At 39.9% G+C, this 18,714-nt stretch overlaps 1 protein-coding gene across 1 annotated transcript in view; it reads left to right on the forward strand.

Moving 5' to 3' along the window:
• Positions 1–18,714, forward strand: part of AOPEP (aminopeptidase O (putative)) — a gene marked incomplete at its 5' end in the record, with an annotated part of 184,133 nt that overhangs the window by 69,646 nt on the left and 95,773 nt on the right. The window contains 3 exons of the mRNA XM_084278581.1: positions 3,780–3,882; positions 4,001–4,108; positions 13,926–13,969. Of these exons, the coding sequence (XP_084134707.1) occupies positions 3,780–3,882; positions 4,001–4,108; positions 13,926–13,969 (255 nt within the window). The remainder of the gene's footprint in view (positions 1–3,779; positions 3,883–4,000; positions 4,109–13,925; positions 13,970–18,714) is intronic.

Raw genomic sequence — 18,714 nt, forward strand, 5'->3', positions numbered from 1 at the left:
CATTCAAAGGATGTGCATCCAAATCATCTGATTATATCCACTGCATTTCCTTATTTCCTTCTGAAGAAAAAAGAAAAGTCAAATTAAATTGCCTAGGTTATTCATCTTCTGTATAATGCAATTGCTTTTCTCTTTGTTTAGAAAGCTTTCAAAAAACCATGGGATTTAGTTTGATATGAAATGTCTCTAAGCAGTTTACAAGAGCCTCTGTTCAGGAGGAAGAAAAGGCCATTTCCTGCACAAAGTTCACTGTTTGAAGCTGTGACATATTCACTTTGGGTGGCTGAAGGCAAGCACATACAGGAGTATGGTATCTAACTGCCAAGCTGAATAAAGCTTTAAAAAAACAAAGAAAAAACATCATCATGTACTGTTTAAACCTTTCTCTTTAGAAACGACCAGTAGTGCTATTTAAACAAGATTTTGGACTTCAGGTACCAGATGCTGATCTCAAGACTTCTTCTTACATAGCTAAAGACATCAAATTAAAAAAAAAAAAAGGATCCTGGCTTTGCTAATGATTACTATCTGGGCCATCCTGACTGATGTCTCGGGAGTTGGCTGCAGTCTTTTATCTCTAGTGGTTGCCTGACATCTCCTCTGCTTGTCTCCCCACAGTCCTTGATGGGGAAAAAAGAAGTCTGCTAATCCTAACTCGTTAGCCTTACACTGACAAAATCATAGAAGTACAAAGACAGATTTCAAGAGATTATGTAGACCACTCTCCTACCCTCATATGCAGGCAGTAAACACGGAGCATCTTAAGCAGGTTTTTGCTGATATCACAGAATCACAGAATAATAGGGTTTGGAAAGGACCTCAAGAGATCATCGGGTCCAACCCCCCTGCCAAAGCAGCTCCCCAGCTCACATTGCGCAAAGAGGCATCCAGACGGGTCTTGAATATCTCCAGAGATGGAGACTCCACCACCTCCCTGGGTAGCCTGTCCCAGGGCTCTGTCACCCTCACTGTGTAAAAGTTCTTCCGCATGTTGGTGCGGAACTTCCTGTGCTCCAACTTGCAGCCATTGCCCCTTGTCCTGTCTCCACAGACCACTGAAAAGGGGCTGGCCATTTCCCCCTGTGTCCCACACTTGAGATATTTATAAACATGAATAAGATGCCCTCTTAGTCTTCTTTTCTCAAGGCTGAACAGCCCCAGCTCACTCAGCCTTTCCTCGTAGGGGAGATGCTCCAGGCCCTTAATAATCTTTGTAGCCCTCTGGACTCTTTACAGCAGATCCCTGTCTTTTTTATACCAGGGAGCCCAGAACTGGACACAATACTCCAGGTGGGGCCTGACCAGGGCAGAGTAGAGGGGGAGGATCACCTCCTTCGACCTGATGGCTACAGTCCTCCTGATGCCCCCCAGGATCCCATTGGCTCTCTTAGCCACCAGGGCACACTGCTGGCTCATGGCCAACCTGTCATCAACCAGGACCCCCAGGTCCTTCTCCACTGAGCTCTTCTCCAGCAGGTCATCCCCCAGCCTGTACTGATACAAGCGGTTATTCCTTCCCAGGTGCAAGACTCTACACTTGCTTTTATTAAACCTCATTTGGTTTCTCCCTGCCCAGTTTCTCACTGGTCTTTGAAACCATCAGTACAATGTTTCTGTGTTACGCAGCTGAGCTGTTTTAGTGTCAGCAGTTAAAAATTGCTTCCTAATGCAGAACTGAAAATTTGTTTCTTTCAAATAATGTAGATTTCTTCTTTGCTTTTACCGAGGGAAATTGAAGAACAAATTGATTCCTGTCTTCTATATAACTGACCCTTAAATGTTTTTGGAAGACTGTTGTCATTTTATTCATTTTGAGGTCTTCCTTTCTTTTTGTGCTTTCCCAGTAAGACCTTAAAAGCCTTCTATATGTGAGCACTCTTTGCCAATATAGAAATTCCTCACTGTGGCTTCATGTAATCTGAAAATGTGTCACCAACTTTGCATAAATATTCTTTCATGCTTATTGATTAATTATGTTAAGCTGAGTCAATCAAGTTCTACATTTGCAGGCGTGCACTTTAATGGTAGGTGTGAATACAAAAGCAACCTTTTTGCTAGCAGTCATACAGCTGCTACCAACACAACTACTGATTGACAGACACCGGGGTTTATGTTTGTTTGTTTTAAAATGAATTATTTAAGGAACATTGGTTCTTGTGATGTAAGATTTATCTGGATGTATTGTTCCATTTTCTACATTATGGAATCACATCTTTCATATTTCAAGTTAATTATGTAGTTGTTACTTTTAATGTGCATGTGGTGTAAGCTTTTAAAACCATTTTGCTAGGGGTCAAAATATCCATTGTAGTTTCAAACTAAGGAAGGATCGAATTATCTTGAAATTGACTTTAGCTTTCTATTGACCTGCGCAGTTAGTAGACATAAGTCGCTGCATTAAGGACCTTTTGCATATTGGTATTCTCAATGCCAATACAAAGGAATGACAAATGCTTTCTCATTTTAAAAATATGTGAAAAAAAGTTCAGAAGATGAATGTGATGCCAGCCTCGGATTCTGTCAATCTCTTTCTTTCTGTTGTCTCTGGTTCCCTGTGGTTGCATTTAAGGATTTTCTACTGGTTTCAGTCAGATATAAATGTTCTCTGCTATTTTTGTGGCATGGACTTTGAATGTTTACTGGGTTTTTTTCCTTCTTCTCTCTTCTTTCTTCTTCCTTCTGAAAGTATGTCTGTGTGTTTTCCTGAGTTGGTATGTAAGAGAGAAAGTTTCAGTCTTGGCATTGCACTGGATTTTGAGTCTGCAGTGAGACCTATGCTGGTTCAGGCTGGTTCAAGCATATTAAAAGTAAATGAAAACTGTTTGTTACTTCTTGCCAATTATGTCAGAAAGAAAAACAAAAAAATCAACCAATCCACTCTTCCCAAGAATAACCTTATTCTTTACTTACTTTTCTGTTCCTTTGTGGACAATCGTTTGACTTTCTGTGCTTTCTTCTGACAGCAGGAAAACTCTGCCCAAAACTTGTCAGCTGACCCTATTAACTTTTGTTCCAGGAAATGAATACCTGTGCAGACTAGGTAAAAGCCACTCAGAAAACCGATCATCAGCATCCTGCTGCTTCTTTTTATGGATATCTGATAACATGTTATAATAGCATCTTGTAGGCTACCTGTGAAAAAAGAAATACGGTATGAAAAAAAAGAGGTGTCTTTCCAGCAGGCAGCAGCTCTGAAAGGCAGGACCACACAAACCTGTTTGTGTGTGAGCAAAGTCTTGCTCTTTTAAAACTTCAACTACTTTTCTTCCAACCCCAAATGGCAAAAATGAAAAGGAGAACATTATTTCTTCTGCAGTGTATTGCATGCATATGGAAGAGGTTATTCTTGCAAGTATATTTGTGTAAGCCGTTAAGGTAGTGTTTAGGCATGAGAAGAGAAATACCTAGTTGAACGTGACTCCCCTTCCCATCCTGTCTCTCCTTTTCCTTCTTTTTGTTTGTTTGTAATGTGTCTGTGCACTGTAGAATTGCATGCAACATGATGTCATGCTGGCACTGAGAAGAGTATATCAAGTTAGTGATGGATTTCATTTGTACCCCAGCTGTCTGGTCAGCTACATACAAAATTGCATTAGAAGTATGAAATCTGTTTGTTTTTCTAAGCCAAGATATTTATGTAGGGTAAAGAAAAAGACTGAACTACTCACAGGTGTCTAAAGTTACTATGACATTTACGATGCTTTCAACTATGAGAATGTGTACTGTGTGAATAATTTCTTCTGACTTATCCAATATTAATTAGTGTGCTACCGTTTTAGGCCCAAAAAGGAGAGTACAGGAGAACTGAGTGAGTCTGGGGCATCTGTTGTCAAACATGGTCTTAAAGCAGAAAAAATCTTCATGCAGGTTCACTATTTGAAGGTGAGTGTTGTCATCTGACTTTTACTGAGATTGCTTTGCTGACACAATAAAGACTTCTTTCTTCCTGACATCAGTGAATTCATAGCATCCTATTTGTTTCTGGCTTGATTTCTTACAGGGTTATTTCCTTCTGCGGTCTCTAGCAAGGACAATTGGAGAGGCTTCATTCCTTGCATCTTTACAAAAATTTGTCCATAAGTTCCATGGGCAGCTTGTCCTTTCTCAGGTACTGTGCTTGGGGCTCCTCCTCACTTTCTCAAAAAAGGAAATGACCTAACATTTTGGTTTGACTGTCTAAATTGCCAGTTCTGGTTGTGGTGAAAAGAAAGAGGCAGTTGTAACTTGGCAATATTGGAGAAATTCATACCTGATAGAAGCCAGAACATTTTTCTCAGTGTGATACATAAAACAGACACCCTGCTAGTATCTGGTAAAGTAAACAACAGGTGGTTTTGGGGTTTGTAAACTTGGTACTTTGAAAGGTCAATAGGTGAACATAGGTGCAGGTGTTCTCAAAGATAGGGTCATTCATTGTGCTGGAATTGAGTCTTTTAGCTCATGGGTTTTGGTTGTGATCAGTCAGTAATTTCCCTGATACCTCTCTGTTTCTGATAGAGAAGAAACACAGAATAGGAATGTAACTGAAAAACTGCAGAACAGTGCATGCATGCAGAACAGTGCATGCATGTTTATTTTTCTGAGTTTATTTCCTTCCTCTGCATGCTGCTTTATTCAGTGCTTGTATTTGCACAGTCTGTTTCCTCATAGAATCATAGAATGTATTGGGCTGGAAGGGACCTTCTGCAGGGACTTCTTCACTAGATCAGGTCATTCAGAGCCCCATCAAGCCTGACCTTGAATATCTCCAGGGATGGGGCCTCCACTACCTCACTGGGCAACCTGTTCCAGTGATCTACCACCCTCATAGTGAAGAACTTTTTCCTAATACCCAATCTATATAATCCCTTTCCAAGTTTAAAACTGTTAACCCTCATACTAGTGCTACATGCCCTCGTGAGCAGTTCTTCCCCAGCTTTCTTACAGGCACCTTTCAAGTGTTGGAAGATGGAAGCATGGTCCATACTCCCATGCTTTCTAAAACATTCTGATACTGAAGTATTAATCTAAAAGGGATGTTCAGTATGTGCTGCTGCTTTCTTTCAGAAGAGTTTCTTTGGCAGTGATACCGTGCAGTGATAGTGCACTCCTAAGATCATTTGTTCTCATAAAACAGGATTTCTTCCTGGATTGGTGAAGCCTTGGTTGTAGAAAATAATGTTGAATTAGGAATAGGAATCTGCCCTCCCTAAGTCCAGCTGCATACATTAATCATGTGAACTGCAGACTTAGTTTTTCCTCTTGCTGGCAGCAACGGTGTATAATTATTCCAGACAATGCAGAGCAGCTTCAAAAAGAAGATTGAGCAAGTCACACCACAGCATATTGTACCATCTGTAACACAGAGAACCCACCCGGGGTGATAAAGAGGGTGACAGCCTCCCTCTGTCTTTCTGAGAGAGCCCTGTAACCACTGGCTATAACACTAAAAGGGAGATTGTTTTGTCCTCAGGTGTTTTGTTTTGAGAAGAGAATGGCATATGTCTCTGAACCCAAAGTTCTAATGAATCCCATCATTGGTGATGGATCCAGCTTGAACGGGTTGCTACTGTAATGCTGTGAAGACAACCATGCGTTGGGGTGTCTGTGAACCAGGTCTCTTAGCTCATCACGGTTAAAACCAGCCCTGGAACAAAAGGCACAGCTTAACAAATAGCACTAGAAGAGCAGTGGATGAGAGTGAGGGTCAGGGGAAGAGAGCTTCTTCAGCTTCAGCTTCTTTGCTAGAGGCTGTCTTTTCTGGAGTTAACAGTTGAAATCTTTGAGGGAATTCAGGATGATGATAAAGGTCTCCCTTACTGGAACACAGCAAGGGCTTCTGATTTTGAGGAGTGGGGGCCTAACACTTTGCTGTTTCTTCCAGCCACGGTGATTTTTCAGTCATGCACTTGCTGTTTTGAATCTTACTGTTAGGGGGTGGGATGTGTGGCCATGTATCTTACAAATAACCCACAGACTGTGGATTCTGTCATATGTCAGATCACTCAGAAGGTAGGCATAGTAGCTCTAGTGCAGCAGGTCTGCCCTGCAGAGGAACATTTTGGTTATTAAGGGAGTTAACATTTCTACTGCTGCAGCTGTTTCCTGTACCATGTTACTGAGACCCTGAGCAGTAATGTTTGGCAAAGTATGGAAAGTGCCAGTGACTATATGAGCCTCATCTACATTATGGTGTCCACAGTCATAAACATGACGCTTCGCAGCTGGAAACTTTTTTCTAAAGTTACGGGAATCATGAAACTTCTAAGCCCATGAGGCACCCCAGTGTTTCAACCTGGTGGTAAGAAAGGTGCTCGCATTTTGATAAAGAAAACGGGATGTTGATATGAGTTGTGTCCGTAGACTGTTAAAATGCTGCAAAATATCTTAGCACACTGTACTATTAGTCATGATACCTAGATTGCCTTGGAGTTGGACTACTAGAGACTTCTCCCATTGTCCAGGATTCTGCTATGCAATGTCAATTTGTAGCTTATCTAACTCCAGATGACACACTGTATGTTTTTTTGGTACCCAAACCAACCATTTTGGTTGTTGGATAAAATATTATTCAGTGTTTTTAATCATTCAAGCAAATTATTCAAATGCTTTTATTTCAGGTTTCTTAGTCTAGTTTTTATTTGAATATGTGCGGTCTGTCTGTAGCTATGTGCTTAATGTACGTTAAAAAAAGACAGTTTCCTTCATTTAAAAATACTTGACTTGGTGGAGAAAGAGCTGTGTACTATATAACTTTTATGGTGAGCGTTTTGTGCTTTTACCTTTTTTCACATCAGCCTAAATCCAGCCAGCGCCCATTGAAGCTGCTAAGGAAGGAATTTTAACATCATCCAGTTGTTTGGTCAATATTTTAAAAATTAAAATGGGATAGGGCTATATCTAATTGTAAATGCATTTACTTTCTTTGTAAGAAAGATTATATGTATGTCAGTGCCTGGTATAGGTAGATAAGCAATCACAGCAGGAATTGGAAATGCAGAAGCAATGAAGTCAAGTTAGTACCAAGTTTGAGTTCCTTCTTGAAAAAACATGCTGTCGGTGCTTAAGTGGGTAAAAGATTTAAAATAAATAGAGGTGCAAATGCTAAGCTTAAATATCATGTGTTTTACTTTCACCTTGTCCAAAATAATTGTAAAAGTTCACAGCTCTAGGAATTGTGACGATGAAGGAAAGTAAAAACACTGAAAATAATTGCCCATGTTCTGAATACTAGTCTTGTTTTCAGCGGTGTTTGTAGTATTTTTCCAATATGGGAGCCGCAGGTGCAAGGAAATGACTTCAGATATGAAACATTAATCAGTTTGCTTTTTTCCTTCATTTTGATTGTGTGCTTGGTATGTTTTTAATAGTAGATTTGTTTATTTTAGTTGAGTTAGCAACAGACATGTAAAGTAAGTCTGGAAACTTTGAGAAGGATTAAAAAAAAATAATCTTCCATTTTTCTTTCTGTGAGAGAATCCACTTAGTAATTGCTTTGAATGAACTTTCAAAATAATGAATGGTGTATTACTGACTATAAATAAATAGAAAAGAGTGCAAGTTGCTGATACTTCTAACACAGTGAAAGCTGTTGTTCAGTTTTGTATTGAAGTACGAACACCTTGGCAATTGAATTGTTAGCAGACTAATTTTCATGTAGTTCTGTCTGCTGTAATAATGAACCAAGGTGTGTAGTGTTCATCCATCTGATAGACTTACAGTTTGCTATAGTGAAATGACAGTTAAGGGGGCAGTGCTTCAAAAAATCACACTGTGAGCAGGGGTAGAAATGGAACTGTGGAAGAAAGCAGTCAATAGCAAAGCTAAGGGGAGCCCAGATGTTTTATAACAATGCATAGTACAGATGAGTGATTAAAAAGTCAGTTAATGTGTTGCACATTTCAATGCCTGATTGTATAGATGTATTAAAAATACCCCAAGTTATCTTTTGGTATCATTTATCTCAACCATAGAGTAAAATAAGTAGTAAGTTTTACACACAAAATTGTCTTCTGTCAGGGAAGTGACCCATATATTTGAAAATGCCTTTGACCTTTTTGATAGAGCATATGTCCTTCCCATAGCTGCTGAACTTACCAAGTCTGGAGCCTCAGTCTTCAGCCATGGATTACCTTTTTGCATTTCCACTCCTGTTAACAGTAGTCTCTCACTCCTCTGACGACATTAAGTTCGTGTATTTGTTTAGCTTCCATTTAGTGTCTTTCCAGCTTAAAATGGTGTGATGATTTGTTATGAAAGCACTTGTGAGACCCAACCTGGAGTACCATGTTCAGTTCTGGAGTCCCCAACATAAAAAGGACATGGAACTGTTGGAATGGGTCCAGAGGAGGGTCACAAAGATGACTGGAGAGCTGGAGCACCTGTCCTATGAAGACAGGTTTAGAGAGTTGGAGTTGTTCAGCCTGGAGAAGAGAAGGTTCAGGGTAGACTATATAGTGGCTTTCCAGTACCTGAAGAGGCCTACAGGGAAGCTGGGAAGGGACTTTTTCAAAGGGCATGTAGTGATGGGATGAGGGAGAATGTTTTTAAATTGGAAGGGGGTAGATTTAGATTGGACATTAGGAAGAAATTCTTCACTATGAGGGTGGTGAGGAGCTGGCACAGGTCGCCCAGGGAGGTGGTGGCTGTCCCCTTCCCTAGAAGTGTTGAAGGCCAGGTTGGGTGGAGCCTTGAGCAGCCTGTTCTAGTGAGGGTGCCCCTACCCATGGCAGGGGCGTTGGAATTTGATGATCTTTAAGGCCACTTCCAACCCAAACCATCTTATGATTCTATGATTTGATAGGAAAAAAAACATAAATTCTTTATTTCCCAGAGCAAACTGGCAAGGGAGCAGTCCCAAAACATGTGGGTTTTATTAGTGCTGAATCATAGGTCACCTTTTGTTTGATCTAGTGAGATGTATTTTAAATAGTGAGTCAAATGCATCTTACATAGGATTTTCCATGGCATAGTCTTGAACAGGAGTCCAAAACATATTTGAGGGGTCTATGTAAAACCATCTATACATAACAGATCTAGTTCCTCGTCTTTTTCTTAGCTATATATTGCATGTTTATATATGTAAAATAGGAGGAATCTGTGTTTAATTCAATAGGCAGTGGTATACTTAGTATTTTGGGTGGACAGTGAGAAATGTGTCTAACTTCCAAAGAAATTAAAACATTTCAGGTGAACTTTCCAGATAACATAGGCTCTGGTGTGAAAGCACTGGGAGAACACATGTTCAAACTGCATGCCTTCACTTCCCTGCCTGGGGGCTAGTTTGAACCTCCCAGTGAATAAGGTAAGGAGGAATGCCAACACCTTGTTCAGCCAATTAAGTGACAGTCAGCGTACTTTTTTTCCAACTTACCTGGTCCCTGAATGGACTCATCTGCTCTGAGGTATTTTGACATGTAAAAGATGGGTTTTTTTGTGAAAGATCTGGGGCTCTGACATAAACCTTTTTACAAATACAGCTGAGGTGATTTAAGACTTACTTCCCTCAGTTATTAACACTGCACCTAAGGGAACAAATTCAGTCTTGTCAGTACAGACAGTTTGCTAAGACTGGTTTGTGTGAAAGCCCTGCACTGTGAATCTGGGCAGCTCAAGCAGGGATACAGTTTGCCTTCTGCTGTTCTGCTGGATGGGAATTATGACCTCAGCCACAGAGATACTGGGAAAGGGCCTTTCCGGGGGCTGATACCGCCTCAAGTATCTGCAAGAAGATTTACCAGAAATCCTTGTTCACATCCTCTTACGTCCTATGGTTTTTGTTTGCTACAATAGTTGTTCGTTTGTCTTTAGGGAACTGCCAGTGATCTGAATGCAGTTCACTGGGCAACAAATTCTGCTTTTGACTGGTGCGAGGCAGTGGCCTGGTTGCCTGGGGCTTAAACCGTTAAGCAGTCTGGCTAATGATTATAGAGCATATAGTTGGGAATTCTTGCCTAGTCTTGGTAGGAGGAATTCGGAGACGCAGTCTGCGCTTGTTACCAAAACACCAAGAAAAGGGTTTTCAACATGCTGATTTTGTTAAGTAAAAGCCAGGAAGATGAATGGGGGGAGATTTAAAAATAAACAGGATCCTAGGAAGGGTGGTCCTTGTTTGTTTTTCCACCCATAAGGGACAAAGTAACCTTTACAATTTGGTGATACCCTTTACAAACTGCAGAATTGACAGGGATAGTTTAACTTTTAGTGGGTAATTTTCATAAGGAATTAGATGTAAGTGCATTTGGAGCTTATTTATTGTCAACTGAATGTCTGTTAACATATATCACTTTTGTCATGAAATCTCCATTGTTCTTATGCACCTCATAATTCTGAAAGTATCTGTTGGTTGTAGAGTACTTGAAATACCTGGATCTGAGTATTTCATAAAGAGGATTGTGATTTGTCTTTTATGATTCAGCGTTCTATGCTTAATATCAACATGTGTGATCAGAGAGAAGTACTGATCTGGTGTCTCAGAACAGTTTGAGTAGAAACACGCTAGTCATTGCTCAGGTGAAGAACTGGAGGAATAATACAGCATGTTTAGTCAAAGTTTTTTTAGATAAGATCCGTCTAGATAGTGCTTCAACTAGTCTTCATTTCTAGGATTCTCAAAATTACTTCTCTCAACGTACTCTCAGCCATTGGGTCTCCACTCTTCTTTGCCTTTGACTTAGACATGCCACATACATGTCTGCAGTGTGCCCAGGTGGCCAAGAAGGCCAATGGCATCCTGGGCTGCATCAGGAACAGTGTGGCCAGCAAGAGTAGAGAAGTGATCCCTCCTCTGTACTCAGCATTGGTGAGGCTGCACTTGGAGTGCTGTGTTCAGCTTTGGGCCCCTCACTACAAGAAGGACATTGAGGTGCTTGAGCATGTCCAGAGAAGGGCTGCAAGGCTGATGAAGGGTTTGGAAGACAAATCTTATGAGGAGGGGCTGAGAGAATGGGGATTGTTTAGTCTGAAGAAAAGGAGACTGAGGGGAGACCCCATCGCTCTCTACAGCTACCTTAAAAGGTGGTTGCAGTGAGGTGGGGGCTGGTCTCTTCTCTCTGGTAGCTAGTGACAGGACAAGGGGAAAGGATTGGACAAGGGGAAATGATCTGAGGTTGCGTCAGGGGAAGTTTAGGTTGGATATTAGGAAAAATTTCTTTACTGGAAGGATTGTCTGATATTGGAACAGGCTGCCCAGGGGGGTGGTTGAGTCACCATTGCGGGAGGTGTTTAAGAGCAGATGTTGTAGTCTAGTGTTGGACCTAGTAGGGCTGGATAGATGGTTGGACTCGATGACCTTGAAAGTCTTTACCAACCAAACCCATTCTGTGATTCTATGCATTATCAAAGAAAACTTCTCCTTGATCTCAATTCATGGTTTGTATTCAGATTTAATCTGCCCAGCAACAGCCCAAAGATGCAGTTGTGATTGAAATTTTTGGCTTCAGTCTGGACTATGGTGAGAGGAGACAAGAGTCTTTAAGGAATTTTAAGGAATTCTAGCAAATCCGTAGCAAATGTGTGAACTCATTTTTGAAAGGCTTTTTCAGTTTGAACAAATATCAATAAAATTCCACAAACTGCAGAATAACAGTTTGTATATATGAGGAAAATTTGTATATAAAGAAAATTTGGTTTCTAGCCTTTGGATTTCCAGCCAGGGAAGAGTAACAGGACTTATGTAGAGAAGTGAGATTATTTAATAATGTGAATATAAACCAGCTTGTTAATAATGCAGCACTGTGGTAGCATGGCATTTCTAACTGTTATTTGCTTTCTGGATTCATTGAATTACTTGCAACAAAGAGAAAAAAACCCACAAAACCACTATAATTCATTTTATGATCTGGCTTAGCATTTATTTATGATTACCCTGGACATCCGCAAGTCTTTGCTTCCAAGTGTAAGGTCACTAGGACCTCTTAAAGAAATGGCATCACGGCTTAAAAATCCCCCACATTATCCCCAGACTTTTTTTCTTGGGCGCTTCTTTACCATGTCATCTAGGGAGGAAGAAAAAATAGCCTGAGGATAAGATTTCGCTCCAGATGGTTAAAGTTTGGCAAAATTGTAAGCAACTGAAAGTTTTGACCTATAATGGGATGTGTCATGCACACTTGATAATAGGCAAATGTTAAGAGCCATGCAAATATGAGGTAAGTGGTAATTTGTTTTCCTACTCTGTTTCAGAGTATGCAAATAGAAGCAGTTAAGATAGAATAGATAAATCTTAACTTTAGGAAAATATGTGGAATGATGGTTACTGTCTTGATAGGCATTTGGGAAAAATGAAGAAAGCTTGAATCTCAAAGAAGAAGTTTAATTTTATAGTATAATACACAGAATATAAATCCACTTCTAATACCAGAGGTATCTTCAAGTGCACTGTGGGACTGATTATAAAAAGCTGATGAAATCCAACCAGGGAATCTAGGAGCATTAATACACACAGAAATGGTGCAAATATTGTCAAGGATGATCACTTTAGTATTACTTTTCACACACTTCTGTGACAACTCTAATGATGATCTTTTCACGTTCTTTATTTCCATGTAAGCTTACTCTGTACCTCCATCAAAGCCTCCATACATGGAAGGAGACAGTAGTTCTCTGTTTACATGCAGAATAATGGTACTGAACTGTAAATAGTAGTATGAAATAAAGGGATTTACCTCTTTATCATCACATCAGCAATACACTGTAGCTAGGATAGAATGACCGCTGGGATAGTTAATGATGTCATTCTTGCCACAGCAACACTGAGCCCAGTGCTGTGTAATAATACCTCTTGTATTAAGCAAATTTTGCAGGCACTGCAACATAGCCTGAATCTCACTGGTAATCTACAGGAGGAAGACTTTAACCATGTTGCTAGTAGTTTCAATTGTGCACTCACTCTTTTTTTGATTCCCTCACAATGCCACAATCAGACAGACAAACAGCATCTTTTGTTGAATGCCATGGCAGAGTCCCTAAATAAACGTTTTCTGCTTTTTAGAGAACATGCTTCAAGACCTTAGAGAACAAGTACTTGCAATCAGAACTCAGCCTGTGTTCATGTATTTCAGTGAGGAACATTGTTAGCCTATGAAAACGTGTCGCCAGAAGGGTTCGTATTAATAACGTGGAAGTGTCGCTTTATGAAGTTGCAGATAAATGAATAATTCATATTAATAGAACATCTCCGTATGAGATTGTTCAGAGGAGCACATTGTGTCAAAATGATTGTCATTAAAATTAGGTCATGTATTGCATGGGGTGCCAGAGAACCTTTGTGTGATGTCAGGTGTAACGCTCTAAAGAGGGCTCATCATACTGTTGTGAGAATGATAGTAATGCGATTCCTTGGGCGTTGCACCTTCTTTGAAACTCTGTGAAAGAAATTCTAGCTACCTTTTCTTTGAAGAATGTACTCCTTAGTTGCTGTGGTTGGCAGCAACATTGTGAATTTTGTCATGGAATGAGGAGAAGGTGTGATCTTCCAGTCAGGTATGTGGAATAAAGGAAAAAAAAAAAAGCCTTATGTGGTTATGTAGTTAAAGACAGTGAGATAACATAAGCAGAGTGGAGAGAATGTAAACACCCTTTATTCTGGTGCGTCTTAGCCCTTGAGTAGGTGAATCTGCCTTCTTTAGCAGTTTTAAATATAGTTTGTGTGTATGTATTATAGATTAAATAAAACTGGGAATGTGGGATTGTGTTAAAATAGTCAGCAGGCTTTCCAAGCCCATTTGCTTTCAATATTGACACTTTTTGCTTGTGTGGGTTGGAAAACTGACAAACATAATGTATGTTGTATAAATAACTGAGCAGTATATCACCATAGCAGATACATAAACTTTATCTTATCATTCTGCTATCTGCAGTGTATATAAAGCCATTGCTTATTAGAAATGCAGACACAGTTATGTCTTCACAAACACACTAACTGCAGTCCTCTCTTTGTTTTCCAGGATTTTCTTTGCATGCTGTTGGAAGACATCCCTGAACAAAAAGAGTAAGTAAGAACCAGTCTAGAAAAGATGAAGTCAGATTTAAATATCAGCTGTGATGGCCAGAAACAGTAGGAGGGGTTTGGGTTTTTTTTTTCCCAAATGTGTGTGTATGTATCCATGAAATTTCTCAGACACATGCACACACAAAATATGAGACTTGCTGTGTTTTTGCTGTCCCATGCTCCCCGCCAAGCAATGCCTGCAGCTTGCATGTTAGGACAGCAGTGAGGTCCTGTGTTCACTATGCGATCTGTAGTGCCAGGCGCAGCTGCCTCCTCCGATTAATCTGTGCTCCTCCTGCCAGCTGCTTCTGGCACATGGCACCCCAGAGCAAGGGGGCCAGCACTTTGCTATGGATCTCTGAAACTGGAGAATATGGATTTTCCTCATGCTGTAGTCTGGTACCATCCACTCGCCGTCACACTGTGTGCCAAACAGGGAAGGATGGAAAATGCTAACGGAAATCTAGTGTTAATTGCCTGACAAGTCCTTCAAAATCTTTCTGTATGTGACTGTGACTGGCTAAAGATGATCCAGCCTGTCTTCAGCAGAGCTTTGATCCATCCCTGTGATGCGTTGATTTGTCCCGTGCTACTACGGACTATACTACAAATACAGACTCTTTAATGGAGCTTTACGTAGTAATAGTTCTTAAAAATAATCTGTTCACTTGAAAGTTGCAGTTATGGGCAGCTGGATTCTAAATGTCTTCATAAATCTGAGTAGTTTAGAAAAAAAGGAAAGAAGATATTCATAGAAGTCAAATGTATTGAATTTTTGACTGAAACACTTATTGGGGGATGAGGGACAGAGAAGCTAGTTATCATAGGGATAATGTGTTTTGTAGCATCATGAGTTTAGTTTGTGTGAGGTTACATTTTCCAGTGATGTACAGTGGGATGATATTTTGTTTACATGATTTCCAGCCCAAATATAATCAGGAATATTAAATGGAGTATATGTGAAAGTGCATTATTTAGTGGCATGATTATGCATTGATTTGTTAAGAAAATCTCTGTTGACCTTCCTTTTTTTATTTGTGTTTCTCTGAAGTCTGAACCCAGTGCAAAATGTTGCTTGAATATGCACCTGATCTTCAGCCTAGAGAGATGCCAGAATGTTTAAACTTGCAGTGTGCATAACACAGTAGAAGTATGTCTCCATTTGTGTTACATCATGCTCCAAAATATATGGACAAAATTTCAGATCTATGATAATTCATTTTAAAATCAGACATATATCGAATCTGAACTTATCTACTGCCAAAATTGCCTTGGGTACATGCATCAACAGCAATGCCAAGAATAATACAACATCTGGATATACAGCGGGCCTTTATTTCTTATCTGCTGCAAAGCTGTTATTTCATTCTTGAATGTATTCTGTTGCTAGTACACAGGTACTAGCCTGAGGTAAAAGTAAAGGGAGGAAAGATAAAAATGAAATATTTTTATAGATCACCTGCTAATGAGTACTTTTTTGCATAAAGTTTCAGTCATAGGAATGAAATGCATTTTGAGATTAGAGCAACAAAATTATTAGTAGCAGAGAAAACCTCCCAAGTAAAATTTTAATATTACAACTGAATGCTCTTTAGTTAGAAGAATGTTGTGCACTCTAATATAGTGAAGTTTATAATGGAGGCTGGACATACCTATTAAAACAAAAAGAAAAAAAAAGGAAGAAAAGCTACATTAGTAATAGGGAATCAAGCCAAATCCTGTCTTCAGCTGTGGCAACAGAGGAAAACTAATGTAGCGAGGGGTAGAATGTGACTTATGGGAGACTTGTAATGCGAACAGGATTAACATTGGCAGAAAACAGCGTGTAAATTTTCTGTAACCAGTACATTGGTGTAACATTAGTTTTCTGCTATTGGATACAGCAGGCTATTATCTGAAAGATTCTCACTCCTCCAGTACTTAATTCCTGTAGTTTTTAGTTACAGGAGATGTTTTTTTGTACATTCCCAGCGATGAGCAGTTCCAAGATGCAGATGTATCATCTTACGTGGCAGTCCTTGGTTTTTGCTGCTGTCTGTATGCAGCGGAGGAGGAGGATTATTATATGCCTAGTTTACAGGGCTACTTCACTTCCTGCTCTGATTCAATTTAGATGGCGTGTTAGCTGTAGGAATCCATTCTCCAAGGCAGGACCCTTGGGTTTCTGGACGGCGGCTGGATACTGACATCAGAAAGACCTAACTCTAACTTGCCCTCAAGGCAGATTATTTCTCTGTGTGAAGGGTTAATGTCAAGGATGACAAAGAAATACCCATCATTATCCTTTTCTGTTTTCAAAGCCTTTTGAGGTATAACATGTACTGTCCATAGCCTAAAATTACCTTGCCCTTTCTGTAGAAAATCTACATTACATCCCACCTATAACTGAGACATCTTATTTCCTCATACATCATTTGGAACTTCACTACATTTAAAAAACCAGCAAACTAAACCAAGCAACTAAAAAAACCCCTCTCTTAGGTGTCTGTATATCACAGTACACTAGATGAGATAAAAATCCCCATGGCTCTACTCTCCCCAAGGCTTACACCCACAGTCTTTGCTGTAAATTGATTCTCTCCACATCTGCCCAACATGTGAGCCATGCTAAGACTCAGTGACTCAGTGTTTTTAAGGCCCTGTAACAGAGCATGAGTTTGACCAGCCTTGGATAAATCACTGTTTCAGCTACTTGTGCTCTTTGCAACTGCAGATTTCTTTTTTTCTTAGCAGATCAGTTTGCTTCTTTGTGGTTTTCTAGTGTTATTTTGTACTTGATTTTTTTCAACAAAATAAATAAGAGTACTAATAAAGCTATGATTTTAATAATACACGATAGACAAAGGAAGGCTTGTGTTACAGCTCTGCTATTTGTGCTGTTAATAACTCAGGCTTACTAACCACATTCCTTGGATGTCTTCACATGTTGTCAATTAAGTACTACATCAACGCTAAAATAATGCTGTAATATCAAACTACTCAGCTATACAGGTGTATGTCCCTTTCATTTCTTTGTTACTCGCATTGTTGTGAGTGGGGTGATTTTGATTGTGACAAACAGCTGGTAGGCACCCAACTCCCAAAGCAAGTCACAGGGAAAGATTTTTTCCAGTGTTTTTGCTTCCTCCATTTTTTGGCAAACCAAAGGAAATCATATCTGCAGGAACCTATGGCTAGTTGATAGATTCACTAATGGGTCACCGGTCTTTGATCTGCTCTAACTATGCGTCTGTCTTTAGTTGGAATGGCTTACTTTGAAAATTATTGACGTGTATAAACGTATATATCCAGATGGAGCAAATATGTTTGTTCAAGTATTTTCAGTTGGATATGGCAGACTTTTTATCTTTCTTAACAACAAAAAAAGGAAGAGTTGTACACTTTCAGGTACACTGTTTATTTGCTGCAGCATCTTATTCGAAAAGTGGTTTCTCCTCCTTGACTGAGGATTTCAGTGGGGGATAAAGTTTGCAGAGTGCCTTCTGGACTTGTGCAATGAACGCTTGATGTCTAGACATATTTTATAATGCTAATTTTCAGTTTATTTTTATGTTAGTATTTTACAGGATTTGCTCTGAAGCATTGAATCTGGCCATGAATGGTACATTAGGAGATCATTCCTAGGCTGGTCAGTTTATCATCCAAGCAGACAAGGGATCAGATAATGGATGTAATAGTGGTATCATTTTATGGTAGGGAACGGTAGTACAAAGCAATTGAAGAACCTGCCCGGCCTTGTGAGAGCTCTGGCCTAGCGCTGACCAACTGAACCCAGATCCCACAGTCCAATGTAGTACCGCAAGGAGATGGCCATGCAGGAAATCACGCACACCCCAGATATAAGTCCTTACAGATGCGTAACTGCCACCTAAGCAGGTTGCAAGTGCCCTTTCTGAATATGGACGCTTTACTGAACTGCAGCCTCTAAAAATATCAGGCCCAGTGTCCTTTCTCTAGGGCATTTGTTTTGAAATAGACATCTGTTTGTGGTCTATAGTTTGGGCTTGATACAAAGACCAACAAGTTAGTGGAAACCTTTCCAAGGACTTCACAGCTCTTCAATATCGACACTCAACAGATTCAGAGTAGATCTTTGATATAGTCTGCATATAACTAACAAATTTGGTGGGAAAAGATAGGGAATGCCTGTAAAATTCTGAAAGAAGTTCCTCCTTCTGATGGGTGGCAACAATAGTGTCTTAAATTGGGGGGAGTGGGGGTGGGGGGGAAGGTGTTTGAAAGTACCAAGAAAGAAGACTCTGTATGGCCATGTATGGCCTGTATGGACAGGGGGTTAGCTGAAACAGGGGGTGCTGCAGGCAGAGAAATACCAGCAATGTTGCCCGTGCCCTTGAGAAAAAAGCCAAAGTTTCAGGAGATGCTGAGCAATTTACCGGTGGTGTTTCTTCCTGGATTAATACGGTGTCAGAAGAGTGCCATTCCCCTTGGTGTCATATGCTCATTTCAAAGCCAGCATTTTGAAATAAGCTGTTGCTGGCTTTGAAAGAAATTTAAATATACAAATAATATGTTTTAAAAAGTCACTGAGTAGCAAATGTAGTGTTATTATTTTGCACAGATTCTTTTGATTTTTTTCTGAGGAAATCTCTCACTTTAAATTAAGCTTATTTTCAGGGAAATAAAGGAGGACAAATTGGGAATGTGAAGCTGTGTAAGGCAAATTAAATGCAAAAATAAGGTTATTATTTCCTAGCTTCTAGCTCTGCTTCAGCATTGGAACACTA

This window comes from Gallinula chloropus (genome assembly GCF_964237585.1).
Source record: "Gallinula chloropus genome assembly, chromosome: Z".
Classification (NCBI taxonomy): Eukaryota; Metazoa; Chordata; class Aves; order Gruiformes; family Rallidae; genus Gallinula; species Gallinula chloropus.